Here is a 27,918-nt window from a genome sequence, read left to right as displayed (position 1 = left end):
ATACTGGGTGTCAGGTGGTCTGGATACTGGATGTCAGGTGGTTTGCATACTGGGTGTCAGGTGGTCTAGATACCCAGATGTCAGGTGGTTTGCATACTGGGTGTCAGGTGGTCCTGACAGGTGGACAATGTCCCCTAGACTTTTAGAGGGTAATCAGATGATTACCTGGAGGTTTTATGCGTATCCAGGCAGGACTGGAAGGTTCAGACATTTCAGTTGCCAGGCTAGTTAAAACAAGAATTAAATCGATTCTTTGTGCCTCGATCTACCTGATTGGAGTAATTTAGCCGATTGACTGTGGTGGCTGCATTTCATTTCTTCACTCTCTTCCTCAACTATTAATTAACCCTCAACACACCCGTCCAGGACTTGTCGCAGTCTGCTCCGCTGCTCAGGCCAGGGAGGGGACGGCACGGGGACTGAAATCTGGCACTGCCTGGTCGAAGCCCGCAACACATTTGCTGCTCCAAGACTCGTACAGGCAGCCACGGTCTACACAGCAGAACGTTCCCTGGACTGACCTGGAAATCCTCCATGAACTCGCGGAGGTCTTAGAGCTCAGGAGCCCGACCGGGACGGGGCGGCCGCAGACACCCCACCTGGCCCCCGTGATCCCGGTTTTAGAAGCTGCAGCCGGCTTGGCTCAGAGCCCTGGACAGGCGTCCAGGGCTGGGCTGGAGGTGGAGGAAGTGCCCAGGAAGGCGATGACATCACAGCCCAGCCCTTGAAAGATGAGCTGTTCCTGCCACCACTCCAGCTCTACTGGCTGGCGCCTTCTCGGAGGGAAGGGGACCTCGGCCGTCCTGCTGGATGCTGAACAAGGGAGCGACCGGAGTGCCCACACAGTTCCCTCCGGACAAGGTGGGTGCCCGGCAGGGGCCGGTCCAGGCCCCTCGCCTTCGCTGGGAAGACGGGCAGTCAGTCCCAACACAGAGGGAAGTGGGCAGGTGGGGGTCGCAGGGACTGATTCCCAGGCTGGGACAAAAGTTTCCCTCGGGTCCTGAGGAGTTTGGAGAAAGTTCCCTTCCTTCCTAGTCCTGACAAGTGACAAGAAGGGCGCCCGGCAAGAGGAATTGTCCTGCTGGTTGTGGGTCTGTCTTCTCCCTGACTCGGGGCAACAGACAGGCATGTGTGCGTCTGTGTGAGCCAGTTAGTACGGACTTGAGTTTATACTCTGGGTGGACGCCTTGGGCAGAGAGCTCTGGTCCGAGAGAGGTGTGGATGTGGTTCGAACCCCAGAACCCGGCCCTTCACTCACAAGCCTGCAGGCACTCGTGCCCTGTGTGACCGTGGGCACTCTCGATGTCTCTGAACCTCAGTTTCTCTGTGTGCAAAGGACCCTGCTGACTCGCTTCCCGGGGTGACAGGGGTTCAGTCAGACGAGGGGTGGTGGTGGAAGCAGTTTGTAAGTGTCATCTGATGGGTACTGGGGTGGTGATTGTAACTCAGGCTGGCTTCTTGTGTCCCCACACCCTGCCGCCGCCACCTCTGTTGCAAGACAGAGGGATTAAGAGCGTGGGCTTTCCCTCCAGCCCTGAGGTGGAGTCTCGGCTCTGTTTCCAACCCCTGCGTGACATTTTTCACCACAGTTTTCCCCATTTCTTGAACTGTAAAGATGACCTGGAGGGTGGTGCAAAGGTGCAAATGGGTTCACTCCTCCGAAGCGTCACCTCCGTATGCAGCCGGCGCTCAATAAGCGGCCACCGTTACTAGAACTGCTGAGGGCAGGTAGTTTCAGGGGCCCGGTGGGGGCGGACACCGGGCGTCACTCTCCCGGGCAGGTCAGAATGTGCCTCCCTGAGTCACAGGCTGCCTCTGGCTCCAGCCAGCCCACAGGAAGCAGGAGCTTTGGCCCAGGTGTGGGGCAGAGAGGGCCTGGGACAACCCCACCTCTTAATTCCTTCTCTCGGCGACTCTAGGGGACACTGCCCTCCTCCTTTCCTGGGGGGACACCCTCTGTGCCCTGCCGGGTCAGCAGCAGTGGAGGTGATGGCAACATTCCACACTGGGAGCCCCACGAGCTTGAAGGAGTCTGCTGTCCTGCTCCTGCTTGGGGCAGGAGTCGGGCAGGGTGGGAACGGCCAGGAGAAGGGGTTTTGGAAAACACTGAAAATAAGAAGGCTCCCATGCTGACCCGACAGGCAGGGCCCCAGGGTCTCAACCCAGCTCTGCCCTGAACTCACAGACCCTGCAGTTATGGGCTCCCAGGCCCTTGCAGAAGAGATGTGGAGACTGAGTCTCGGGGCGTGGAGATAGCCTAGAAGCCCTCTGCTCCGTGTCCGGGAAGATGCCTCGACCCCTCTGGGACTCAGGCTCTGCCCCTGATAAACAGGAGTAGTTCTGACGGTTAACTGAGCATGGATGGTGGGACTGAGCCTTTGGGATTAGACCAGATTCAGGAGAGGCTGGCTGATGGGACCAAGTAGGGAGATAGCCATGCCGCCTGGTCTCGGCTACCACACTGTGTCTGAATAAAGGTTCACAGGGGCCTGAGAATGGCGCGAAGGGCTGCCCCCTCACCTGTGCCGATGCAGGTCAGGAAGGAGCCCAACCGTGGTAAGAGAGAGTGTCCTGCAGGCCCAGCAGGGGACTGGTTTTCAGAGTGAGGGGAGATCTTCTCTGTCCATTCACAGCTGTCTCCCCCGCAGTGACAACTGTGCTGCCACAAAGCGGGCCCTGCAGTATTTGTTGAATGACAGATAGGTTAGATGTGTGGATGGACGAATGGATGGACGAACGGATGAATGAGTAGGTGGATGGGTGGATGGATGGATGGATGTGTGATGGATGGATGGATGGATGGATGGATGGATGGATGGATGGGTGGATGGATGGATGGATGGATGGATAGATGGATGGATAGATGGATGGGTGGATGGATGGATGGATGGATGGATGGATGGATGGATGGATAGATGGATGGATGGATGTGTGATGGATGGATGGATGGATGGATAAATGAATGTTGGTCACAGAGCAGGCACTAAAAGCAAAGTCTATCACAATGTGAAAGAAGCCAGACTGAAAACGCTATATGCTTAGGGTTTCAATTATATGATTTTTTGGAAAAGGCAAAACTATGGAGACAGTACCAGAGCAGTGGTTGACAGAGGCTAGGGGGGGGTGGGGTGAACAGGTGAGCACAGAGGTTTTTAAGGCAGTGAAAAGACTCTGTATAATGCCACAATGGCGGACATTTGTCATTTTACATTTTTCCAAACCCATAGATGGTACACTAAAAGTGGACCCTAATGCAAACTATGGGCTTTGGGTGGAAAGGATGGGCCAATGTCAGTTCATCGATTGTAATAAATGTACCACTCAGGGCAGGGGGTGTTGATAGTGAGGGAGACTGGGCATTGGGGGGGGTTGTAAGTATATCAGAAATCTCTGTACTTTCCATTCAATTTTTCTGTAAACCTAGAACTGCAATTCTATTTAAGGAAAAAGCACACAGCAAACTTGCATGATGCTTCAGGGAGTCAGGAGGCACTTAGAGTTGTTCAGGGCCACGGGTCAAATAATCAGAACTTACTGAGACTTGACAGCCAAAGTGCGTCACTTCCGATGCCCTCCCAGGCCAGGACTCCCCGAACTCCTGAGGACTCATCTCAGTGTGCATGCTTCCCAGAACGGAGAGCTCACTACTTTACAAGGCAGCTCATTTCATCTCGGGAGAGTTGTACTGTTAAAATTTTCTTCTTTAGATTGAAGCTAAACTCCTCTCCCACTGAGCAATGGTCCTCTTTCTATGACTCAGAGTTGGACTGATAATTCTAGTCTTTATGGGTTCGCTCTGGGCTCAATGTCTACAACTCTTTCATCCAAACACACTTTCTAAACCCAACCCAAGGAGTCGGGTGTTTCTTTGGCTCTGTCACCCAAGTGGGATCTGTAGGGTTCTGGATGCTAGGAAAATGTCCTCACCCCCAAATCATCACAACACAGAGCAGGCTGGAACAAACATGGGCTCTGGGTTCCGATTCTGACTGTGTATCGGCCAGAGACGCTCTCGGAGCCTCAGCTTTCTCAACTGCACGGTGGGGCTCATCCTTTCTCTCTCTGAGACTCACGGTGAAGGTGAACTCAGGGGCAGGTGTGGAGGCTGCAGGCTCCAGGCTCACTGCGAGTGCCCAGCTAACAGACAGACAGCCTACAGGGCCAGGGAAAAGGGCCTGGTGTAGTCTTTGCCCTGCAGACTTGGGGGCACTGCAGCTTGTGGGTCCCCGGAAAAAGGGCACCTCCAGCATCCCCGTGCTCATGTTCCTGAGCCATGCATGGGGGGGGGGGTGGCCACGGGAGCCCTGGCACACTGCAGGCCCAGGCGTTCCACCCCACCCGCCCCCAGCGCCTTGGGCCTCTCTGATCTCTGTGGCCAGTGGGGCGCTATGAGGGGGGCACGCAGAGAACTGGCCTCCAGACCCCGATCCAAACCCACAAGCTAGCTGAGTGACCTCGGGCGAGCCTCATGGGTCCACCTCTGCAAACGAGCTCAGCAGTCTGAGTGGCGGGCACCGCCACAGCCCCGCGGCCTCTGTGTCCGTCAGTGAGATGATCTGTACCCGTGACGCCATGTCCTGCCCCTCCTTCCTGTAGGGTCCCTGACCGGGAAAGACCACTCATTTCCAAATTTTGTGGTGACCTGGAGTCCCCTGGAGGTTCTTCCCCCACGCAGATGCCAGGCCTTCCCCCCCCCCCGGGACTCCAACGTGGAGGGCTGGGTACCCAAAGAATGGCTAACATCTCGGGATTTCGAAGCAGGCGGGCCCCCGTCCGCACTTCGAGGCAGACCGCCTTGGCGAAGCGGTTTCTGAGAGACACTCAGGCCCCGTCTCCGCTCTGAACTCTAACGTCACCCTCCCCAGACCTCTCCTTTGAGTCCCCATGTCCGAGCAGTTTGGGGTCCCAAACCTGCCCCTGCCACCTTGTCTCGGAACTGACCGACACCCTCTTCCTGGGGACCCAGAGCCTCAGGAGAATAGACTCCCAGCCCAGGGCCTCTGGAGGTGGATTCGGGCTTTCAGGTTCTGGAAAGCACTGAATTGTGGCTTGTTTCCTCTACCCAGTCAAAGTCCCTCCAGGAAAAAGAACTGAACCCAGCCCGGAGGGTGACACTCACTGTGCACCTAGAACGTGCCTACAGGGGTAACACCCTGACCACGGGCAGAAGGCTCTGGGGGGGGGGGGTCTTTCCAGAACCTCTGAGATCGCAACCTCCAGCCAAACGGGAACATATCCCATCAAATAATTCAAGGAAAAGAAAGATGTGTCATAGAAAATATTGGTGTGATCAATGAGACCAGTTAAATTCGAAGGTATGGCTGACAAATTGGTTGCAACATGATTAGGAAGGTTAATAACTGTTTAGAAAAATACTTAAAATAGAAAAGACATAAAAGACTAGGTAATAATCTGGAACTAAAATTTCTCATTATTATAACAATCTAAAAGTGGGAAGGAGTGGGATGGGGGAAGGAAGGGTGCTAGAGGTTTTATCTTACCCAGAAAAACAGCTATTTTTCTAGTCTTGATGCTAATAAGTAGATACAGGTTTTAATCTGTTTGCTAAAAAATTGAAAGATAATCCTTAGATAAGTAGAAAAGTATATATATATGTGTGTGTGTGTGTGTGTGTGTGTGTGTGTGTGTGTATATAATATATTACATTTATTATACATTTTATTTGTACTCTATAAGGAATAGACATTCCAAGGAATATTTACAGATGTCATGTTCTCGGCCTTAAATAAAACCTCAATAAATCCTAGATGTCGAATTTTTACAGGCTGCATTACCTGACCATACTATAAAAAAAAAAATCACAAACCACTTGAAAATTTTAGAAAACCCTCTTTCTCACAACTCTTCCATCAGAGATTATCAAGACTGAAATTGTAGATATTTGAGAAGCGATCAACTATAAGAATGCTACTAATCAAATTCATGGGAAGCAGCCAAAGCCATACTCATAGGACAACTCATAACATTCTTTTTTAATCCTGATTAAACAATAAAGATGGCCACTAAATGAATAATATGTTCAGTTTAAGAAGCTAAATAATGGACAAAAACAATAAATTTTTAAAAAGGAAAAAGAGGTAGAAGAAAGAACAGTGTTTACAAAATGAAATGATTAATTGGGGAGAAAAAAAGCATTCATGTCAGTAGTCCATCTAAGACAAAACCAAAAGCCGGCTCTCTGATGAGAGGGGAGAAGGGAGGAGCAGGAAGAGGAGTGTGCTGAGCAGAGAGCCACAGTGAGATGCTGGACAGAGAGCCAAGGGCGGCCTCTTTACTTGGTGGTCAAGCGTGGCCGGCACCGCAGTTGGGTCCAGCTTCCCGGCCTTTCCATGGGCACTCACTCTATGGGGGGAGGATCCACCTGGCTGGGCATTTCCACCAGCCCCAGAAAGGTCTCCTTTCCTCCTGGCCCCTACTCCCTGGAGGGTCCTGTGTCTCTAAGAAGGTGCCCCACCTACATAAAGGCAGGAAGCACGGGGCTAAAGCCCCTGCCCAGGTCGTGACCCATCTCTGCTCCCACCGGCATGCAGCGGTCTCAGTCGGAGCCCATGGACCGACACGTTCATCACAAGAATTTTTTAAAAGAGTCAATATTTTAAAGATTGAAATATTTCAGGTGGGAATTCAGAGTCCCAGCTTCTCTAGAAGTGCAGGCAGCTCTGGCCAGACTGGGCTTCACCCCCCGGCCAGGTCACACGCAGCCCGTCAGCTGAGGCCTTGGTCCTCCAGCGCCCACCGTGCCCACCCGCCCACAGCCCCAACATCCGCTCCCCCCTCCTGCCCGCCTCCTGGACAAGGCCTGTGGGCGTTTGAACCTGAGGCCCCTGCTCTGCACCTGCAGACCTGGAGACCTGTGTGCCTGGGGAAGGGCCAGAGGCAGCGCTGAGCCAGTCCCAACCGGCAGCATGTTCTTAGAGGAGGTGTACGAGGGCACGGATGGGGGAGGGGGCACCCGCTTCCCAAACACGCTCACTCCCCATGGGCTCACTGGAAAGAAAATCCCGTGTGAGGGAAGGAGAGGCAGTCCCTCCCCACGCGGGGCTCTGGGGGGCCCCTGAACTACAGAATGGGCCTGTGGGAACTCTGCAGAGTGCCCTACAGACAGACAGCTCCCAGGCCCGAAGCAGGAATATCCAACAGTGTCCTCGAACCCATGTCGGAGGGCCTGCAAGCGTCTGAGAAAGGCAGGCCCTTATCTAATCCATCTGGCCAGCCCCCAGCCCCCAGCCCCCAGCCCCCAACCCTCAGCCCCCAGCCCCCAGCCCAGGCCTAAGGAATACACATCCTATTGTCTCTGTTTCTCTGCAGAGCCCTGACTCTCCCTTATCTCCCTCTCTCTCTCTCTCTCTCTCTCTCTCTCTCTCTCATACACACACACAAATACACCCACCACACGCACGCCTGCCTGCCCCCGCAACCAGTTTGTGGCATGTCCTGAATGTCTGAATTGTCGTGGGCAAGTTTCCGGTTCTTTCTCCTGAGGGTCCGGGACCCAGGTAAAGCCAGGGTGTGTCCACATGGGGGAAGGGGAAGCAGTGGGGTGGACAGGGTACAGGGACTGTCTGGTGCCACCCGCAAGTATATCTCAGCCCTGCTTCTGGGCAACTGTCACGAGTATTCCTCTGGTCAACCTGCTAGGCAGGGTGGTGTCCCCACTTGAGAGTCAAGGAAATCATCTGCAGACGTGACACAGCCAGAGGCAGAGCTGAGTGGGACCTGGCCTGGGTCTTCCCAGGGACACTGTGCCTGTCTGGATAGGTAAAGGTGTAGATGGGGACTCATGAGGGCACAGGGGAGGGAGCAGAGGGGGCTGGGGCTGGAGACACTGCTGGGAGGCTGAGCGTCCCGGCCCCTGTCCTGGGTGCTAACTGCTGCCCAGCTGGGATGTCTTGCACGCCCCTGGCATGGGCACACGGTTTACTGTGAGGATAGATGCTAGTCGCTCCTTGCAAGCAGCCTGGGGACTTCTTCTAAGAGTCGTTTGCACAGTGGTGGCTGTGGCTGAGGGGCAGGGGTCACCTGGGGCAGTCCCTGCACTGAACAATCTGTGAATTGGGGGCAGCAGAGGTGACTTATTCCTGCGGCAGGGAAGGGGGCTGAGGGCTGGTGATCCCGCTGGGTCCTGGCCATGGCCTACACGCTGAGCTGAACGTAATGCTTCTTGTCTTACGGGTAGAGGGACCCAGGCTCAGAGAGATGCCACTCACTTACAGTCACGCTGTTGATAAACGGCAGAGCTGGGACCAGAACGCCACAGGTGTGAGCTGTCATCCTGGCTCTTCTGTTACTCAGCGGGTGTGCCTCACGCGGAGGGGAGGCAGCCGGACAAGCTGTGACAGGACAGGGGGAACAGCAGGCTACGTACAAGGAAAGAAAAACCAGCTGCCTTTGGGCTCTCTGCAGCAGCTGACACCTCACACCCCAACAGAGGGGCATCTGCAGATGTAGGAGAGAAACAGCTGTGACACTGAGCGGTCCTCCGCGATCAGAGGCAGCAGACACGTGCTCGCGGGTGACAAGGGCTCAAGCTTGCCATCTCTGTTACCAGCATGAGAAAAATTCACTCAAAGACCTAAACCAGGCCACAGAGGTTTGCTCCTGTCCTAGCCTCTTTGTTTCATTAGGACCCCAAATTCAGTGAGAGCCCTGTGACAATGAGCGGCTTGTGCGGCCGGCAGGAGACCTCACCTCCCCCAGCCCAGCTGAGCCGGGGGCTTCTTCCTGGGCTGTGAGAAGCCCGCTGAGTGCACTTGCTCGGACGGTGGTTGGGTAAAATGAAAAATCACTGAAGAAACCGTTCGTCAATGCTTGAACACTTCCTTGGACATGAAAACAAGTTGTGCAATCATTTACCAGTTTTTAACGTAAGCCAGTTCTCTCTTGGAGCGTGAGCTGGCCCGTTGTCTTTGCTATCTAAGCAAGCCCATCACTCATTTCCTATTTTCCTTTTTTTTTTTTTTTTTTTTTTAAAAAAAAAAACCACTTGCCTTATTTAAATAGTTTCATTCTAAAAGTACTATATGTTCTTCATAGAAAAATTGGAGGCTGCGACAAAGAATAAAGAGAATAGAAACACCCAGGATCCCGGGTCAAAGGCCACCACCGAGAGGAAGAATTTCCTTTCAGAGTTCCCCTGCTGCATTCCACATACAACTTTCCACATATTTAAATGGATTTTTGTTTGTTTGTTTCTTGATTTGCTTCGCCAAATCATACAAAAATTTAATTTTCTGGAACAGGGTTGGGTCCCACTCCACCCTCCGCTGCCTGACCCTATTCGCAGAAGACGCCCAGCTGCCCCTGACATGGCCCTCGGTCTGTGACTGGCCCGTGAACGCTTGCAAAGCACAGGTCTTTCTGTTGTCTTGGCCGCATGGGTTCCTGCAGGCATCAGGGCCAGAGAGCCAGAGGCCGGAGGTAGGAGCCCGCATCTCATTTCCGACAAACTCCCTACGAACAGTAATAATCCCTAATGTTGGTTGAGCGCCTACTAGTGATCTATCCCGTGTCACTGATAAGGGAACTGAGGCTCAGAGAGGTTAAGGGGCCTGGCAGTGGGCACAGAAGCCGTGGGCCGCTTTTCCCCTGTGCCAGGCTTCGGAGCAGAGCGCGTGGGAAGGTGAGCGCCGTGGGCATGGCCTTAGCCTGGCACTGAGTCACAGGGAGCCAAGCGGGGCATCTCAGCGGCTTTTGTTTCTGGTGTCCAAACTGTGAAATCCAGGAGACTAGGCAAGTCCATGCTTGTGAGAAATTCTCCTCTACTCCAGCCCAGGGAGTGGGAACTTGCCATTTGCTTTAGCACCAGGAAGGACCCACCTGGAGGCCCTGCACCCCCAGGCAGGGTCTGGGAAGGCCCCAGAGCCCTGGGCCAAGTGGAGGGGCCCCTTGCGTTCCCTCTGCAGCTACACAGAGGGGCTCAGGCTCGTTTGTTCTCCAGCCTCTCTCCGGGCCCCTGGCAGAGGAGAGCGGCCTGGTGGGGGCAGAATGAGTCCAGACTCCGGGGGAGCCTAGACCGACCCCTGCACTTTCCAGGGGCCGGACTTCCGGGGCTTCGTGACCTGCCTGAACTTCACTCTTCAGCCTGAAGTAGGATGAGTCACCCCAGTGTAACCCTCCTACGGTGCTGCTTGAGGGATTATGGGAGCTCAGGCCTGTGGCTCTCCTGACAGGCAGCTGGCACATCCAGGACCTTCGCTGGCATCATTGGAATTTAGTATTTGTGTCTCAAAGCAGGACAGCCGAAGGGCGAGGGGGGCCGAGCTGTTGGATGGGACAGCCGCATACGGTCCTAGGGCTTAAATCTGGGCAACTTAAGGAATCTTGGTCCAGATACACCAAAAACATCGCCCAGACTTTACTTGAATACTTCCAGTGACAAAGAACTCACTACTGCAAAGAGCAATGCAATTCAGCTAATATTCAATTAGCAGCTACGCTGTGCCTGGACCAGATACTCAGAAAAGCAAAGACTCTCACGTCCACTTGAGGGCTTGACAATGTGGTAGTCAGGATGAGCCGTAAAGAAAAAGAAAAGTATACGTGTGTGTGTGTGTGTGTGCCTGTGTGTGTTTGTGTATGCATGCACGTGCAAACACCACTGACTGAAACATGTATCAACAGTCACTACAATGTGAGCCCACCCTGACACCAGGAGAAGCGGATTGAGAAAGCTGCCCATCACAGACCATCTTAGCTGGAAGGACATTCTAATATAATCTATGCAAGAGCCCTCCTTACCCTACAGATAATGAGACCGAGGCCCAGGGAGGGACAGCCACCGACTCAGAAAGCACACGCTGAGTCAGTGGCCAAGGGCGGGTCTCCTGATAACAATAACAACAAGAGCAGCTCAAAGGGCAGCAGCGTGAGTGCCAGCCGGGCCTGGCATCTGAGAGCACTAGCCCATTTCCCCTCACGACAGCCCGACAACCCCCAGGGGCAGCTCTAACGCTCTCTGCCTTGCGGGGGAGGAAGCAGTTTCAGAGAGAAGCCAGGAGCCCGGGGTCACACCAGGTCTGCCTGTCACCTCCCAGCCCTCCCAGCAACCCTGGCCTCAGACAAATTTGGGGCCATTAGGCCACCTCTCTGGGAGCCCTGAGGAGGGAGCAGTCCTTGGAGGTGAGGACCCCCAGGCTCTGGGAAGGCAGCCCCTCAGATGGGGTGGGGGAGGGCTCCCTGAGCCCCAAACCCCAGGCCTTTCCAGAAGGGTCTGCCTTATACAATTGACCACAATCAACTCGGCTCTTTCTTGACTCTTTTGTCTGCCCGGTGGCTTTGAGAGTAATCACAGGGGTCCCCATTTATGAGTCTGTGACCTTGGATATATCACTTTCTGACCCTTGGTCTGTAAAATAGACATAACAGGCCCTTTGGCCGGACAACTGCATCACTGTCTCTTGAATCACCTCCCTCCCTCCCTCCTTCCTCTCCTGCTTCCCTCCCTCCTCTCCCTCCTCTCCCACCATCTCTCCCTGCCTGCATCTCCCTGGTCCTTCACAAGGAAGGTTATCTCCCTTTTACCAAGAGGCTAAGTCGCCTGCCCCCAGTCACCCAGCTAGACAAATCAAGACAGGCCCAGCTCTGCCTGGCTCCTGAGTCTGGGCACCGTGTGAATACCTATGCTGGGGACTCGGGGCCCACTTTTCCCACCCTCTCTGCTTCTCCAGCCTTGGGAGGGTCCAGGCCTGTTCCCCTGCAGATCAGCTCTAAGAAGCATGCTCCCCTCCCACTCCTTCCTAGAAAAGGTACAGCGTTAGCAGAAGCAGAGCTCTGGAATTCTGAACGTTGACTCCCTAGATCCCAACGGGCTCCACCGCCCGCAGAGGAATTGGGCAGAAGGCAGTGGTCACATGGCTGCTTTGACTTGAGAGTGGCTTTGACTTCGGCAGGCCTGACAAGGTGGGGCCGGGACCTGGGGTCCTTGGAGCCTGCGGGGAGCAGGGCAGGCCTGCAGGGAGACTCCCCAGCTGTGCCTCTCCCAGCAAAGGGGAAGTTGCTAAGACTGACTCACTCCACCCATCTCCTTAAGAGTCTTTGGGTGCTAATAAGAGAGGAGATGAACCCTTGAAAACACAACAGGCCAGTCCCATTGCCTCTGCTTGCATGCTTCTCAGAATGGGGAGCTCACTGCTTTTCCCTGGCAGCTTATTTTCTCTTTAGGGACATGGTTGTGCAAAGGTCCCCAGAATCATCTCTTACAACTGCTCGTTGTCCCGATGAGGAGATGAAGATCCAGAGGGGTCAAGGCATTTATCCAAGGTCATGCCTGGTACTCAGTGACAGAGGCAGGACTTGAACCCAAGACTCTGGTGATCAGACAATACTTTTTCTTACCTCTTTGATATAGAGGTAAGACACGGTGGGGGGAGGGCTCTCTACTGGCTGAGAGGACAGAGAAGGCTTCTTTGGGTAGGTGACATTTGAGATGTTCCCTGAAAGATGGCACTGGGATGTGGCTTGATATCCCAATTCTTTTCATCCTGCCCACCATGTCTGTGCTCTTCCCTAATGTATCTCATACTGAGTGTGGCAAACAGGAAATATAAGTATATTGAATGAATGGATGGGTGGGTGGATGGATGGATGAGTGGATGGATGGATGGATGAGTGGATGGATGGATGAGTGGATGGATGGATGGATAGATGGATGAGTGGATGGAGGGATGAATGGATAGATGAATGAGTGGATGGATGAATGGGTGGGTGGACGGATGGATGGATGAGTGGATGGATGGATGGATGGATGGATGGATGGATGGATGGATGGATGGATGGATGGATGAGTGGATGGATGGATGAATGGATGGATGGATGAGTGGATGGATGGATGAATGGATGAGTGTGTGGATGGATGGATGAATGGATGGATGGATGGATGGATGGATGTATGGATGAGTGGATGGATGGATGAATGGATGGATGGATGAGTGGATGGATGGATGAATGGATGAGTGTGTGGATGGATGGATGAATGGATGGATGGATGAGTGGGTGGATGAATGGATGGATGGATGGATGGATGGATGGATGGATGGATGGATGGATGGATGGATGAGTGGGTGGATGGATGGATGGATGGATGGATGGATGGATGGATGAGTGTGTGGATGGATGGATGGATGAATGGATGGATGGATGGATGAGTGGATGGATGAATGGGTGGGTGGATGGATGGATGGATAGATGGATGAATGGGTGGATGGATGGATGGATGGATGGATGGACCAGTGGGTGAGTAGATGGATGGATGGATGGATGAATGGATACATGGACAGATGGATGGATGGGCAGGCAGGAAGGCCACTCCTGGGAGGTAAACAGGCGGTGGTAGAGGTCCTTTCAGAGCCAATCTTGTGAAGAGTCTTTAGATCACAAATATTTTCGTGGCGGGGGATTGTTTTTTCTCTCAGCTGGCTCAGAGTCTCCATTTATTGTGTCTTCCTTCTCCTTTGTTTTGTAAACCAAGCTGGGTGACAAAAGGTCACAGGACACACTTGCGTGTGGCGAAGGAGCTGGGCCAACAGCCAGCTTGGCGGAGGCCCCTGGCCAGCTGCCTTCTCCTCCACACCCCCCCGCAGGGCCAGTGCCCTCCCCCCCGAGGCCACCAGCTCGCCACAGAGCTGGAGCAGCTAGGGCAGCAGTGGACATTCCCCGGCACACCCCAGCCTGCACCATCCCAAGTGGTCTCTTTTCGGGAAAGCACTCCCCCTGGACCTGTGGTTTCAGCTTTTGCTCTCTTGCAAGAATTTGTTTCTTTCCATTATAAATGACTTACATGCTCAAGACAGAAACCCTGGAACATGACGGAAAGTGGGACGAGGACGTCTTCTAATCAACCCAAGGCTGTCACTCCGAAGGCTTTGGTGTGTGCCCTCCAACTCCGTCGCATGAGTTCGGGGTATGGGGTTTGGGTTTTCACCACGTTCACAGTCAGACAATATTAGCACAGAGCTCTGTCTTCTACATGAGGTGGGGACAGCTTGAGATGATCAAAACAAAACTAGGGGACCTGGATACCAGCATTCCAGGACCTGGGCTCAAGGTGGAACTCTGCCACTCACTGGTGCAGGTCCTGGAAGAATGTCACCGACTCTGGGCCTCTGTGTCCACTTGTGTAACTGGCAGGGTTCTGACGCAACGGTGTTCAAGAGCCCTTCCCACGCTGCTACTCCCGGATCCCGTCAGGTTAACGCAGGAACAGTTTGGGGGGTAGAGAGAAGAAGGAGGGAGAAGAGTGTCTGGTCAAGAGGGCCTCTCAGGGGCCACCAGACCCCCTGGTCACCTCTGACCCAGACCAGACCCCCAAAAGGCCACTCCTGCAGGGGACAGGCAAAGCCTCTCTTCTTGCAGGCTGGCCTTGACTCGCTGCATCGCTTGATAGACATCTCGTCACCTCTCTGGGCCTCAGTTTCCCCCCACCCCATAAAAAAGAAGGTGGGGGTAAGGTTGAACATGTTCTTTTTAAACAGAACTCTTTCCTCCAGTATAATTGTTTGCAGAAAGCTGACAGAGCAGAGAGGGAGGAGACGCTGGCATCGACGGAGCACTTCAAGTGCGTCACGCATCATTCTGAGCACTCTCCGGCCATTCAGAAACTCTGTGCCCTCCCGGCAGCCCCAGTAGGCGCTGTCAGCATCCCCCTTTGACAGGGGGAGAAACTGAGGCCCTGAGGGGCTCAGCCCCTTGTCCAAGGTGATCTAGTAAGTGCTGGAGCTCAGCTTCTCACCTGGTTGGATCTCAGTCGTAAAATCTCAGGTCCTTTGTGGTTCTGACCCCTTGGGGGGGTGTGCAGGCAGCCAGCCGATGCTCCTCCACATGCACACGTGCAAACACGTGCGCGCACACACGCGCGCGCACACACACGCGCGCGCACGCACACACACTGTGACGCTCCTGCCTGGGAAACCTGCATCACCAAAGCACCCAGTAATGGAGGCCCGTTTCCAGGTCCTGCGCTCGTAACCTAGCCACCCCATGCCGCTGGCTAAGCCCTCATCTGATCTGCTCACCTCACGGGGGCTTCCTCCCTGGAGGGATAAAGGCAGAGCACCCCCTCCAGGCCTGGGACAGCTAGGCTTGCAAACCCACTAAATCCCTCAACTATCCCGTGGGGGCAGCCTTCACTGAGTGGAAGGTGGTCTGGTGCAAGAGAAATGGCATGGGGTTTGAACCTGGACAGAGCTGGGTTTGAATCCTGGCCCAGCCTCTGGCCAGCTGTGTCAACTTGAACTATCTTAGATTAATTTGGTAAGCCTCTGCTTTCTTAATAATGCATCAACCACACAGTGTGGACTTTGAGGATATAAGAGGTGGGGCACACAGTAGGTGCAACTGATTGGGTCAGGCCCACCTAGAGACCTGAGGCTCAGCTCCCTTACTTAACGTCAACTGATTATGGGCTTTAATCACATCTACAAAATGCCCGCATAGCATCGGCTAGATCTGTGTTAGATTGAATGACTGGGGGTTGTAGCACATAGAACCGGCTGTCACGGGGCACTCTGGGGAAGCTGCAAGGAAGGGGTTAAATCAAGTCGGTCTCAACTTCAGCAGGCAGAAGGGGGAAGGGCAGCCAGGCAGAGGAGGCAGCCCAGGCAAAGGCAGAGATGGCGGGGACCTAAGAAATGTCCTTGGGGAATGGGCGGGCGTGAGTCAACATGGTCCGCTCACCGTGAGCATGGATTGCCCACGGAGGGATGGGAATACAGTTATGACTTCACAAATAACAATAAACAGATGTGGTGCCTCTTTTAAAGGTGTCATTATGACAACCATGGAGCCACTTGGAAAATTCCCTTGTTGTGATATTCCATGTGAAACCGCAGGAGGAGGGAGGATGGTTGGATGCGGATAAGAACGGAGCTGTGTTTCGGGATTGAACTCTGGAGATCGGAATATTTGTAAATGCTCTCTTACTGTGGTTATATTATCTTTCGAAACAAAAAGGGAGTTTTTTGTGTGTTTTTTGGGGGGGTTGTTTGTTTTTAAGGAGAAGGAGTGGTGTCAGGATGTCAGATAAAGTTGTTCTTTCTTTAAAACTACAAAACCCAATGCAAGGATAAGAAACACAACTCGCTGAGCAGAGTACCTACCCACAGTGAGTGGGAGGAAGATAGAGATGACCATGAGCCCCCGGGGGGCCTGAGGGGGAGCAGGGTCCCTCAGTCCCCATGCGCTGACCTCTGCCGGGGAAAGCGGGTGGGGGAGGGGCTCTGCTCCTCAAGGCTCTCCTGCTCTGCCCCCTACAAACGTTTCCGAAACACTCCACGCTCGTCAAGTGCTGGGAGGGCCCCCACGCCAGCCGTTGGCTAAGGTTGAACTGGGTGCTCTGACCCAGCTCTCTCCAGGATCTCTGGAACAGAGCATCACTTCCCAGAATGCCATCCGCCCCCCCCCCCAGCTCTGGACTTCTTTCGGGGCAGAGGGGGAAAGGGCCCCTAGGAAGCTGTGAGCCAGGGTCACACTCCTCCCTGCCGCCGAGGCCGACGCAGCGCCCGAGGCCCCACCCCTTGCCCCCACCCCTGTACTGGCCGCAGCCTGAAGTTCGCCTTTGTGACCGGCTATGACAGCATCCTTCCCCGGCAATCCTGCAGAGCAGATTTTACAGGAAACCTCGTATTCCGGGGAGGCGTCCTGAGCTGCGGATTCAGGAGACCTCGGTTCTTTCACGCTGTGGCCTTGACTCGGACTGGCTGCGTGGTCTGAGAGGCTTTACTTCTTTTCGCAGCAACTGTTTTTAAAGAGCTTGGGATGCACGAGGCCCAGAGGCAGGCACAGCGGAGGGTGGAGAGGTGAGTGGGGCAGGGTGCTCCCTCTGAGGAGCCTGAAGGGAATGGGACAGATGGACAGACGGACACACACACACACAGCTATCATCAAGAGCAGGGTACACAGGGACAGGAGCACACCGCCCCGGGACTGAGGGTGGCTCTGGGTGATCTCAGGGGTTCCCCGGGACTGGCGGGGCAGAGATGTCCCCGAGACATGCTCACCTCTCCCCGGATGCGGAAATACCGTCCGAAAGCCTTAGCTGGGTGTGTGCGCGGGAAGGCAGGCCCCATGGAAGGGACGCCCTCAGCCCCCACCCCTCCTCCCCGTGGGTGGGCGGGAAGAGCCACCCACGCACATTCTGAAATACGGTCCCATGTGATCATGCATTTGCCACGTCCTGGTCTGCCGTGCCTCCACGCGGCCGTGGGAGGTGGGGACTGTGTTCTTACCAACCCCCCAATGGGAGCCGGATAGAGGGGGCCTCCCGTGTGTGATGTGGGTTTCCAGCCACATGTCTCCCACACCCCGTCACTCCACAGGCACGGTCTCGGCCGTTCGTGTCACCTCAGTCACGATTTACTATGGAACCGGAACTTCCTATTACCAACCTAGATAGAAAATGAGTATCATTTGTCATTTAAGAAAGTACCTGTAAAATATATATATATATATGTACAGTGGACGGTTGTATTTAAGCGTTGACCATAAACACTGTGATGAAGTCTGGCTCGATTCGGGGTTCCGGCCCAGGCAGGGACTTGCTGTCACTGCCGGGAAGTGACAAACACTAGAGGGGCGCTGGAGACACACCGGCCACCTGAGACATTCTGCCCAGCAGCCTTGCGGGAGGAGTGAGGAAAGGATCGTGGCCGCCTTCCGTCCAGTCCACAGCCCCCGTGTTGACAAACTCCCGCAGGCTCTAACACGCGGCCACAGAACGCTGGACTGGGCTTGGTGATGAGGCCGGGGTCCAGGCCGGGGTCCACGGCAGGCCACTCGCGGAAGCGTGGCCTGGGAGGAGGGGAGGCGGGTGCCCCAGGCAGCCACAGCCCCGGGCCCTCGGTGCCCATTCTCAGGAAATCAGAACAGGCTCCTCTCAGACGGGAGTGGAATTTCTCCTGACCGCTCCAGGGTCCCGTGTTTACGTGATTCAATGGAGGAAAATGTTTGGAGAGTAAGTCTCCTTGGACAGAAGTCGGAGGGAGACGGCGGGCCAGTGAGTCAGAGCGCTGGGTGTTCCTTCCAAAGCCTCGGTTTGAAAAGTGAGGGGAAAGGCCAGCTCAGAGTCACCGCCTCCCCGCCCGACCCCGGCCTGAGGGTCAGAGTCTGAGGGGCACAGGGGCCCACCCCCTGGCTTAGTGGGGAAGGAAAATCAGGCCAGGGGGTGGGATAAAGGTACTCACCCAAGATTCCACACACGGGGCTGCTGCCCCCACCCCGGGTGCCGGTGTGCCTACTCCACCACGCTCCCCTCCCCCACAAATCCCTCTAAACAATTCTCCAACACGTGCTTCTTTAATCACAGGACACATGAGTCAGGGTCCCAGGAGGAGAGAGGGCACATTTAAACCGGGTAATATGAAGAGAATGTTAATAGACGTTCTGTTTACAGCGAGTGGAAGGCTGTGGGCTACCAGGGCCTCGGCGCTGGCGCAGCGAAGGTCCCTCCTCCCTCCCTCCCCGCTTGAGGCCCAGCAAGCAAGGGGAGGTGGCAGCTACCAGGCTCCCCCAGGACCCCTGACAACCAGACCTGGAGGAGTTGAGAGGCAGTGCCCCGTCCTCAATCTTCCCCTTGCCTCAGCCTCCTGCTGGAGCCCCCACTGGGTCCCAGACCGCAGAGAGCCCAGGCGTGCAGGGACAGTGACCGGGAGCAGCCTGGAGCATCCCTCAGCAGCTCCCACGCAGAGGCCCCGCCCCTGCGCACGCACCTAGGCACATGCACGTCTCCACAGCAGGAGGGCAACAACTAGAACGGCCTCAGACTCCCACTTCTCTGGGCGCCTCCAACCTCCTGGTCTCTAAGCATCCGGAGGGATAAAAGCCCTCAACTTTGTTTTGAAAATGAGAGCAATGTTTACAGCCATTAGCAAGCAATTAAGATCCAGCCAGGCTGACTGGGGCAGATCTGGGGACACCCAGCCAGGTGAACCCAGTGAGGAAAGGCGAGGCTCCCAGCCAGGTGGCCCCGAGTTACCTGTCCAGCTGTCCAGGAGGAAGGGAAAACGTCCCTCGGCCTAAGACGGGGGACGGGGAAGCTTGTCTGCTCTCTTCCCCACTGGATTCCAGCACCCCCAAAACACTCAATAATCATTGCTGAGAAAGGAATGGCTTGAACAGGTGAACCCAATTGAATGTTCTCTTCATGGGGCAGACGGGGCCCCGCAGAGAGCCAGTCTGATAGGTCTTTCACCCCCTCTCCCTGGAACCCCCTCCTTGGAGGATCAGAAGAACCTCGCTGCTCACTGCATCTCGTGCAAGTTCTACATCCTGACCTCAGCCCTGCTCGGGGGCTCCTGCAGCCTTTAATGGGTTTCACTGAGTACGTTCCCCTTCGCTTCCTGCTTACCGATGCAAACTTTTCTTTTTCTAATGCGTTCACATTTCCTGAACACATTTCCACTGCCTCGTGGCCACCTCCCACCACGGAGTCAGGACAGCTGGTCTTCTGGAAGCCTACCTACCACCATGTTTTCAGGGCTGGGGGGGGCACTGAGGGCAGGGGGGGCAGATCGGGGCTCACTCGCGTACACACACACTTGCATGCATGTGCCCAGCTTTTCACATGACCCCCAACAGTCACCGGATAGAGCGGTCCTCTGTGTGTGGCATAGGTTCCCAGCCAGATGCCTTAGGCTGTGTTTCCCGCAATCCATCCCCCCACAGGCAGAATCTCTGTCTCTCATCTCCAGGGCACCTTGACAACTGTTTCCTCAGTCTCGACCTGCTATTGAACTGTAATGTCATCAACTCCTCGGGCTCCTACACTAATGGGCAGCACCTACACTAGTGGGCAGCACCACTAACCCGTCTCCCTGCTTCCACTCTGCTCCCCACCTCCCCACCCACCTGGATCTCCTCTGATCTCCTCCATCTCCCCCAGCAGCCACCAGGGCCTCCAAACATTCACATTCACACCCAGCTTCTTCCTGCCCCAGGGCCGTTGCTCCTGCTGCTCCGGACATCCTCCCCTCCACCTCATCATTCACCCAGCTCACTCTCACTCACCCTCGGGTCTTATAGCAAATACCCACTCGTCCTCTGCCCCAGGCTGCTCCAGGACCCTGTGTCATGTGCTGTCATGGGACCTTTTATTTTATTTCATGGCACTTATATCAGTTTTCAGTTATTCAATGACTGTGAGTGTGATATCTGGCTTTTCTATTACACTATCAGCTCCTGGAGAGAGCTGTGCCCGTCCCCACCATCAGGGTCCTAGCACCCAGGATATGCCGATCTGTTACATGAGGACTCCAGCTTCCTTGCCTTGTGGAGAAGACATGTGTGTGCTTTAGGGTCCCCAGCCTGGCATCTAACCATCCTTTCTCTCCTTGTTAGCAGAGGTGAGGCCTCTCTCACATCCCACTCTGAGTCCCGATGTTCTCTGCCTGGAAGAGACCAATGTTCCTTTCTGCTCATGAAGACCCGCTGCCCACCATGGCCTCTTTCAGGTGAGTCCAAAAGATTCCTCAATTTACCATTTATTGTGTGGGGGGATTGCATAGAGCATACAACCTGGAGAAGCCCAGGAGAGTGCAACCCTTGTCTCCTGGATAACAGTGGAAGCAACAGGCAATGTTAAATCCAAAGACATTACCTCTCAAGGGCTGGTGAGGCCAGTGTTCAAATCCCCATTGGCCTGCGGAGGCAGAGGCAGTGGGTGGTCCTGGGGGGTGTGGGGCAGGGGTGTGCAGGAAAAGGACACATGACTGGGGGCCGTATGTGAGCGATCCTGGATGAACTTGGATATGAAGACCATGAAACTCTGAAGTCAACCCCCAAGGAATCACACAGAGATCTGCCAGGTCACGGTGGAGACAGGACGTCACCAGCACATGGCTGACATCTGGTGGACGGCCAGGACACTCTAAAGAGAGAATGTCGGGGGACTCTATCCCAAGTAGAAGCAGAAAAAAAGGAAGGCTCAGTCCTGAGGGGGGCGGTGTTGCAAGACAAAGGGGAGTGGGGCCCAGTCTGGCTTTTTGCCCTGTGGCAGCTGTCACCTACGAGGGAGATGACCAGATGGTATCTCCATTGGGGCCATGGAGCTTGGGCCCTATGACTAACTCCCACTGACACACTCCCCAGGCCACCTTCTGATCATCCTGTGGCTTCTCAGAGCCAGCTCTGGGCCAGGTGCCATCCTGTTGACTAGGGTCTGTCTTGCTGGAAAGTTATCATGTAGCCTCTGGTGTGATACTTCGGTCTCGGGGAGCTAGACCACGAGAGACCACTCCCCGGCCTGGAGCTGCAGAAATGGGTCCAAAGGCTGGAGGCCTTCCCTTCCGAGGGCTCTGCAGAGAAGCCTGCCAGTTTGCACAGGTCAGGAATTCAAGGCCCCGGGGTGGGGATGACCTGTCCCTGCTCTGTGACTTCTGCGTGACTTCTGCGGCCTCAGCGAGGAGACTCAAAACCTGGGGCACCCGCATCTACCAAGGTGGCAGGCAGGTTCCTCTCCATGAGGCTGTGTTCCCCCACGACACGGTGGCTGGCGTCCCCAGAGTGAGCAACCCGGGAGTCCGAGGAGGGAGCTCCTGACCTCGTCTCGGATGTCACGCTGTGTCACTGCCTCCGCCACCATGGCTGGGAAGCAAGTCGCTAGGGCCTCTCCATTCACTGTTAAAGGAATTAGACTACACCTTTTGAAGGGAGGTGCAGCAACAAATGTTTGGACATAACAAAACTACCGGAAGAATCTTTCCGGAGCATCTGTCTTGTCCCATCACTGGCTTTTTAAAGCCCTCGGAAGCAAAGCCTCTTCTTCTCAGCACCCAATGACGACTGTCCTTGTCCCTGTTCAGTCCTGTCTCCTGCCTCTCCCCACCTCTAACATCCAGTCCACCCTCCAGCACAAGCCAGTGGCTTCCTCATTCCCGTGCCTCTGCCTGGTCTGTCCTCTCTCCTGCTTGTCTCCTCCTTCGAGACCCAGCTCCAGAGTCCCCTCCAGCCTTCTCCCCCTCCCCCAGGGCTGTGTCCCATGCCCCTCCCCCCACCCCTAAGCCCTTATCACATTCTGGGCCACAGGGAGGTCCGGGGTGCTGGCTTTCCCCTCTGAGTCCCGACAGCCAGGCTGAGGCTTAGCACAGAGAAGATTCTCCCGATTCACTGAGAGGATAAATGCATTGATGAATGTCATCACAGGTCGCCAGTCTGGTCCCTCAAAACCGGCCAGATGTTCCTGGAAACAGAGGGGCTTTCCTGGGAAACCCCAGAGGCAATCCGCAAGTGCCTTCCCATGACTTGTTGCTCAGCTCCTCCCCACTGAGCCTGCCCAGCAGTCCCCTGCCCAGGAAAGGCCCATCTCCCCCCCCCCACACACACACACACACACACATCACCCCTTCCCCGTCCCACAGGCCACAGGGAAAGTGCCTAATTAATTAGTCCTGCCCTCTGCGTCGTGTTTGTAGCTTCAATCTGTTCGTACCCACTCCTTCACTGGGACCTTGCAACAGCCAGTGCAAGGCAAAGGACGCAGAATGGAAGCTCAGAAAGGTCAAGCAGTTTGCCCAAGGCCACACAGCTGGGGTTGGAACCTGCGTCTGTAAGCAGACCCAGGCCATTTTACTGAAGACGGAGATGAGTCAACCTCCACAGCAAGACATCTAGAAAGTGAACAGCCCCATGAGCTGAGTCTTACTCAAGAGTGAAAAGGAGCCAATGGACTCATGAGGAAGTCATCAATACAGGGGCAAGAATCTGTCAACGGTGCTGCTGGAGTTTAACATTAGTTGTTTTAATAGGTTCAACCCCCCCCCCCCCAAAGAAAGGAAAAAGATAACTATTAATGTCCGCTAAGCCAAGCGCAGTGCTTGGAGCTTTTTGCACATCGTCTTAGCTCCTCACCACAACCCTGAGTGGTAGATTTTTGTTATTCCTGTCTTACAAGGGAGGTCATTGAGGTTCCAAGAGGTTAACTGACTCATCCAAAGTCACCCAGCTAACGAATGAGCCAAGATTTGAACCCAAAAGGACGGTCGGGCTCTAAAACCCCTGCCCCCCCTCCCTTCTCTTGTGTAACCTCTGAGCACTATCAACGCTTCGCTGATGGAGGAGACACAGCCCTGTGCTGCCCTCTGCCAGGAGGGGAAAGGGTGCGGGCAGATGGGCCGTGGTCTCAGAGCCAGGCTGGAATCTCCCTGTCTGGCATGATACCATTTTTCTCTTCTCATAAATTAATCACCCACGCCCAGGCCACAAGAGGCTGAGAGATGACAGCTCCTCTGGGAAGGGCCCGTGCGATAAGGCAGGAATGTTCTGTAAATCCTCCCGTCACATCACAGAAGCTTCAAGGAGGTCCAGGGTCCAAGACTCGTGACTGTTCGTGCTGGTGATGGATGCCGGCCAAGGACTCGTCGCGGGGGAGCCGCAAGACAAGGAGCAGGAGCTGTCGGGTTAGGCCCAAGGAGCAGAGGCGCCTCCTCGAGGCCTGGGGGAGGCAGGTGCCCCGGAACGGGGTCCCTGAGCACGGCCAGGCTGCGGAAAGGGTCCGAGTCCCACCCCCGACTTCGCCGTCCGGAAGCTGTTTGCTGATTGCCCCTCTCCTGCCTCCGTTGTTTTCTGCCTCTTCTTGTGACCCCGAGGTGTAACAGCCTCTCTCCCACTTTCTTTCAGCGCCGAAATGCTCAACATCACCTCGCAAGTCCTCCTGCCTGCTCTCAACGGGACCCCCTCCCAGAGCAACGGCTGCTTCCCCTCCGAGCTGTTGAGCTGGCTCAACGCCACCCAGGCCCCCTTCCTCTGGGTCCTCTTCGTGCTGGCGACGCTGGAGAACATCTTCGTCCTCAGCGTCTTCTGCCTGCACAAGAGCAGGTGCACGGTGGCGGAAGTCTACCTGGGCAACCTGGCGGTGGCCGACCTCATCCTGGCCTGCGGGCTGCCCTTCTGGGCCGTGACCATCGCCCGCAACTTCGACTGGCTCTTCGGGGAGGCCCTCTGCCGCGTGGTGAACACCATGACCTACATGAACCTGTACAGCAGCATCTGCTTCCTGATGCTGGTCAGCATCGACCGCTACCTGGCCCTGGTGAAGACCATGTCCGCCGGCCGGCTGCGCGGCGTGCGCTGGGCCAAGCTCTACAGCCTGGTGATCTGGGGCTGTGCGCTGCTGCTGAGCTCGCCCATGCTGGCCTTCCGGACCATGAAGGACTACCGCGCCGAGGGCCACAACGTCACCGCCTGCATCATCCACTACCCGTCCCGCACCTGGGAGCTGTTCACCAACATGCTCCTGAACGTGGTGGGCTTCCTGCTGCCCCTGGGCATCATCAGCTTCTGCACGGTGCGCATCCTGCGGGTGCTGCGCAACAACGAGATGCAGAAGTTCAAGGAGATCCAGACGGAGAGGAAGGCCACGGTGCTGGTGCTGGCCGTGCTGCTGCTCTTCGTCCTCTGCTGGCTGCCCTTCCAGGTCAGCACCGTCCTGGACACGCTGCAGCGCCTGGGCGTCCTCTCCAGCTGCCGGGCGGAGCGCGCCGTCGACGTCTTCACGCAGATCTCCTCCTACGTGGCCTACAGCAACAGCTGCCTCAACCCGCTGGTGTACGCCGTCGTGGGCAAGCGCTTCCGCAAGAAGTCCCGGGAGGTGTACCAGCGCCTGTGCCGGAAGGGGCGCTGCGCGGCGCCGCCCAGCCCGCCGGACAGCTCCATGGGCACGCTGCGGACCTCCATCTCCGTGGACCGGCAGGTTCACAAGCTGCCCCGGTGGGTGGGGAGCAGCCAGTGAACGGAGGCGACCGGGGCTGCCGTGAATCTGCGTGAAGGTTCACGGACACCCGCTCCTCGGGATATGCCTAACTGGGCGTGGAGGTCGTCCCACGTGTGACCTTGGCAATGGGTCGGTGTCTGCAACGAACACAGGAGTGGGATTCCTGCCCTGGCGGGGTTGCAGTGAGCACAGCTGTGAGGGTGGGTGACCCTGTGACTAGCCAAGGGCTCCGTAAACACGACAGCATTATTGTTATTTGCTGCCACCCCTGGGCCAGTCTGCTCCTTCCCCGGAGTGGAGGGAGCCTGGGGGCAGGGACAGGGGTGGCTGAGCTTTCCTCCCACGCGGTGCCCCCACCCTGCCCCAGCACGACAGCTCAGACCTCCAGGAGGACCACCGCCCCAGCTTCGGGGCAGTGTCTGCACGCCCTCGCCGTGCCAGGCTGACTTTCTGCCTTGGGCCTCTCTAACCCGCTCAGCTAGGGCTTTGGAGGAGGATTTCTCCGGTTAATGAAGGTGACCCGCTGAGAGTCCGTGGTAAGAACCCAGAGATCGGGATTCTGCCACTTCCTTAGCCAATGGACCAGGTAGTTTGTGCCCAATGAGCACTAACCCAGCACCTGCTGAAGACGCAGCCCTTAGCACGAGGGCAAGGGGCGGGGGAGAGGAAATTGTGGTCCCCGTCTTGGAGGAACTTGCAAGCACGCTCGCGTGGGGGCGACTGAGCACTCGCGGCGTGTTCAGGCAAAGCCTGTGTGCCTGCCGAGCGGAGGGGTGAGGAGCCTGATGCCCCAGCTCCGCCGACAACGAGCCGCACGTGGCCTTGTCCCTGCCTCAGTTTCCTCCTCTGTAGCATGAGGTTGTGAGGATCAAAGGAGCAGACCCGTGCAGAAGTACTTTGGGAAACGAATGGTGCTACCAAAACGTGAGTGTTATTATGTACACAGGACGGGATCGGGGAGGAGGGGACCTGGAGGAGCCGCAGGACCGGGCGGCAAAGAGCCCCTAAATCCCGGCCCGGCCAGCCCCAGACTTTAAAACAAGAAGGGTCAAAAAGGCTCCCCTCCCTGTCCCAGTTCTTTTCCTCCCCCGCCAGCCACAGCCCTCTGCCCCAATAAACACTCGCATTTATAGCTAGAAAAAGAAAACAGGAAATGAGGAAGACGGACCGTCCAGTATTAGAAGGAAGCTAAACCACGCACGTACTGGGAGTGGGGACGGAAGAGACAGTGCTCTGTAACCCGTGGACCTCATGCATCAGGGGGTGAGGGGTGGTCTGAGGGCCTCCTGTGAACAGAACCCCATCACAGCCCTGGGCCCCGAATGGTCATTGAAGACCACACGTGGTCTGAGGAGCAGCCACTCTGTGGGCGGGGAGCCACTGTCCGGGTGCTGTTGATCTAGCCTATGAAAGCCCCAGAGAGCTGCTACCTTGTAAAGAGGAGAGACGGATGGACAGTGTGAACGTGTGTCTTTTCTCTACAGCGTAATAAACGGCTGAGGCATTTTTGTACAGCTCTTTGTTTTGTCACCACTCCCGAAACCCTGAGCTCCCTTGGGGACACGGCCAGGGGCAGGGCTTGGGGTTCCACTTATTTCTGCTGAACCCACTTTAGGGCCCCTGTCCCATTCATCAGTGGTGTCCAAGCCTTTGTGATTGTACATCCTTGTAAGTAAAAGAATTTTAATGGCATACACCCAATACGTAGGCTTATTAATGTGTAGTACAATGTACACTGTACTGTACACTCAAGTAGACGTTTAAGGAAACTTAATAGGGTTTGAATATTTCCCCCACCCTACATTGCTACACTGGTAAGCTCCCACCAGGTGCCTGCGAGGGCCCGCAAGGCCCTAGAACCATAGCGATGTCAGAGAATGCATCATTCATGCGTGTGATACATATTTGTTGAGTGCCTTTCATTTGACCTCCCTATCAGATCAGGAGTGTCCTCTACAATGTCCAGATTAAACAGTTGTCTAGCCATTACTTGCATACTGCTAGCATGGGGAACTCATTATCTGGTCCACCTGGGGACGCCTTAATATTCATGTGCTCATTCATTCACTCGTTCGTTAGACAACACTTGCATTCTGTGCCTACAGAAATGGCACTGCCCCATCTAGACATCTAGCTATTTATGCCAAAAAGCCGGAGCTCATGGGTCAACGCACCCCTGTCCTACACAACCTTCCACCCAATGGATCCGCAGCTCTTAGCTCCCACCTGTTTCCGGAATCATCTTCATTTCCTGTGTCTATCCATCATCCCTTATTGGCCTCCCCACCTCCGGTATTAGCTGCCACCATCTCCCCATGCTTAGTCCCTACTCTGCAGTCAGCAGCGTCTTTAAAGAATGCAAATACCGGACTATCATAGAAAGGCTTTCAATGTGAAAAAGGCAGTGTTGAGGAGCTAAGGCTTTGGGATCAGGCAGACCCGGACTCCAGTTCTGGTTCTGGTTCTGGTTCTGGTTCGGGCTCTCACTCACTCTGTGGTCTTGGGTATCTCATTCATCCTTCCTGAATCCACACTTAGTCTATAAAATGGAGGTAATAATGGCGTCTACTCCACAGAACTGCTGACAGGGTTCGGGTATGAGAGTGTTTGGCACAGTGCCTGGTAGAGAGTTGGCACTCCATATGTGTGAGCTGCCGGGATGGTAATGACGATGGTGATGGCGGTGATGGTGACGGTGAGGGTGAGGGTGCCAGTGGCGTTCCACTATTGAGATAAATTTCCACGTTCGTTACGTGGCTTCCAGGAGCTGTCCTAGGCTGAGGCCTGGCTTGTGCCTTTCCCTCTCTCTGCCTCCGAGCTCATTCCCCGCCCTCCAGCCACACGGACACAAGTGCCGGGACCCGGCCCAGCCGAGTCCAGTCCCCTCCCGGTGCCCTCACATCCCACCAGCCTGCACCCCGCACCAACGGCCTTGGGCTGGGAGAAGGTGCCCACGCGTGTCCCAAGGAGCTCCCCCATCCGAGGGATGTTGTTCACAGACATGAGCACAAGCCAAGGAAGTCTGCAGCGCAGGGGAAGCCGCCCGGCTGGGAGTCTAACCAGGGCTCTCAGCAGGTGGAAACAGGCTGGGAGACCCTTCTCCACCTCTCGCCACCCCCGGCAGGCAACACCAGGACCCCTTGACTCCCGGCCCTCCTGGGCCCCAGCAGCTGGTGCGATGGGGAGACAGCCAGGTGGGCTTC

General features: G+C 55.5%; 2 protein-coding genes across 3 annotated transcripts in view; both read left to right on the top strand.

Annotated features, from left to right (window-relative positions):
- Positions 1-742: 742 nt before the first annotated feature.
- On the top strand, positions 743-26,227 carry BDKRB2 (bradykinin receptor B2). 2 transcript variants are annotated; one of them, XM_066343023.1, is made up of 3 exons: positions 743-861; positions 20,350-20,459; positions 23,623-26,227. In XM_066343023.1, the coding sequence occupies exons 2-3, from the start codon at positions 20,386-20,388 to the stop codon at positions 24,731-24,733; spliced, it is 1,185 nt and encodes a 394-aa protein (XP_066199120.1). In that variant the 5' UTR covers positions 743-861; positions 20,350-20,385; the 3' UTR covers positions 24,734-26,227. The 2 variants fall into 2 exon arrangements, with proteins under 2 accessions (XP_066199120.1, XP_066199121.1); XM_066343024.1 differs by having other exon boundaries at positions 774-861; positions 20,347-20,459.
- Positions 25,536-27,918, top strand: part of BDKRB1 (bradykinin receptor B1) — an 18,014-nt gene continuing 15,631 nt past the window's right edge. Inside the window, exon 1 of the mRNA XM_066343025.1 lies at positions 25,536-25,639. The gene's annotated coding sequence lies outside the window, so the exon portion shown is untranslated. The remainder of the gene's footprint in view (positions 25,640-27,918) is intronic.

This window comes from Saccopteryx leptura, chromosome 6 (assembly GCF_036850995.1).
Source record: "Saccopteryx leptura isolate mSacLep1 chromosome 6, mSacLep1_pri_phased_curated, whole genome shotgun sequence".
Taxonomy (NCBI): domain Eukaryota; kingdom Metazoa; phylum Chordata; class Mammalia; order Chiroptera; family Emballonuridae; genus Saccopteryx; species Saccopteryx leptura.
Note: the sequence above shows the minus strand (reverse complement) of the source record. Positions and strands in the feature narration are given on the sequence as shown.

Coding starts and splice junctions, on each gene's coding strand:
- BDKRB2 (XM_066343023.1), top strand. CDS start 20,386: ATGTTCTCTGCCTGGAAGAGACCAATGTTCCTTTCTGCTCATGAAGAC. Junction 20,460..23,622: donor CCCACCATGGCCTCTTTCAG/GTGAGTCCAAAA, acceptor ACTTTCTTTCAG/CGCCGAAATGCTCAACATCA.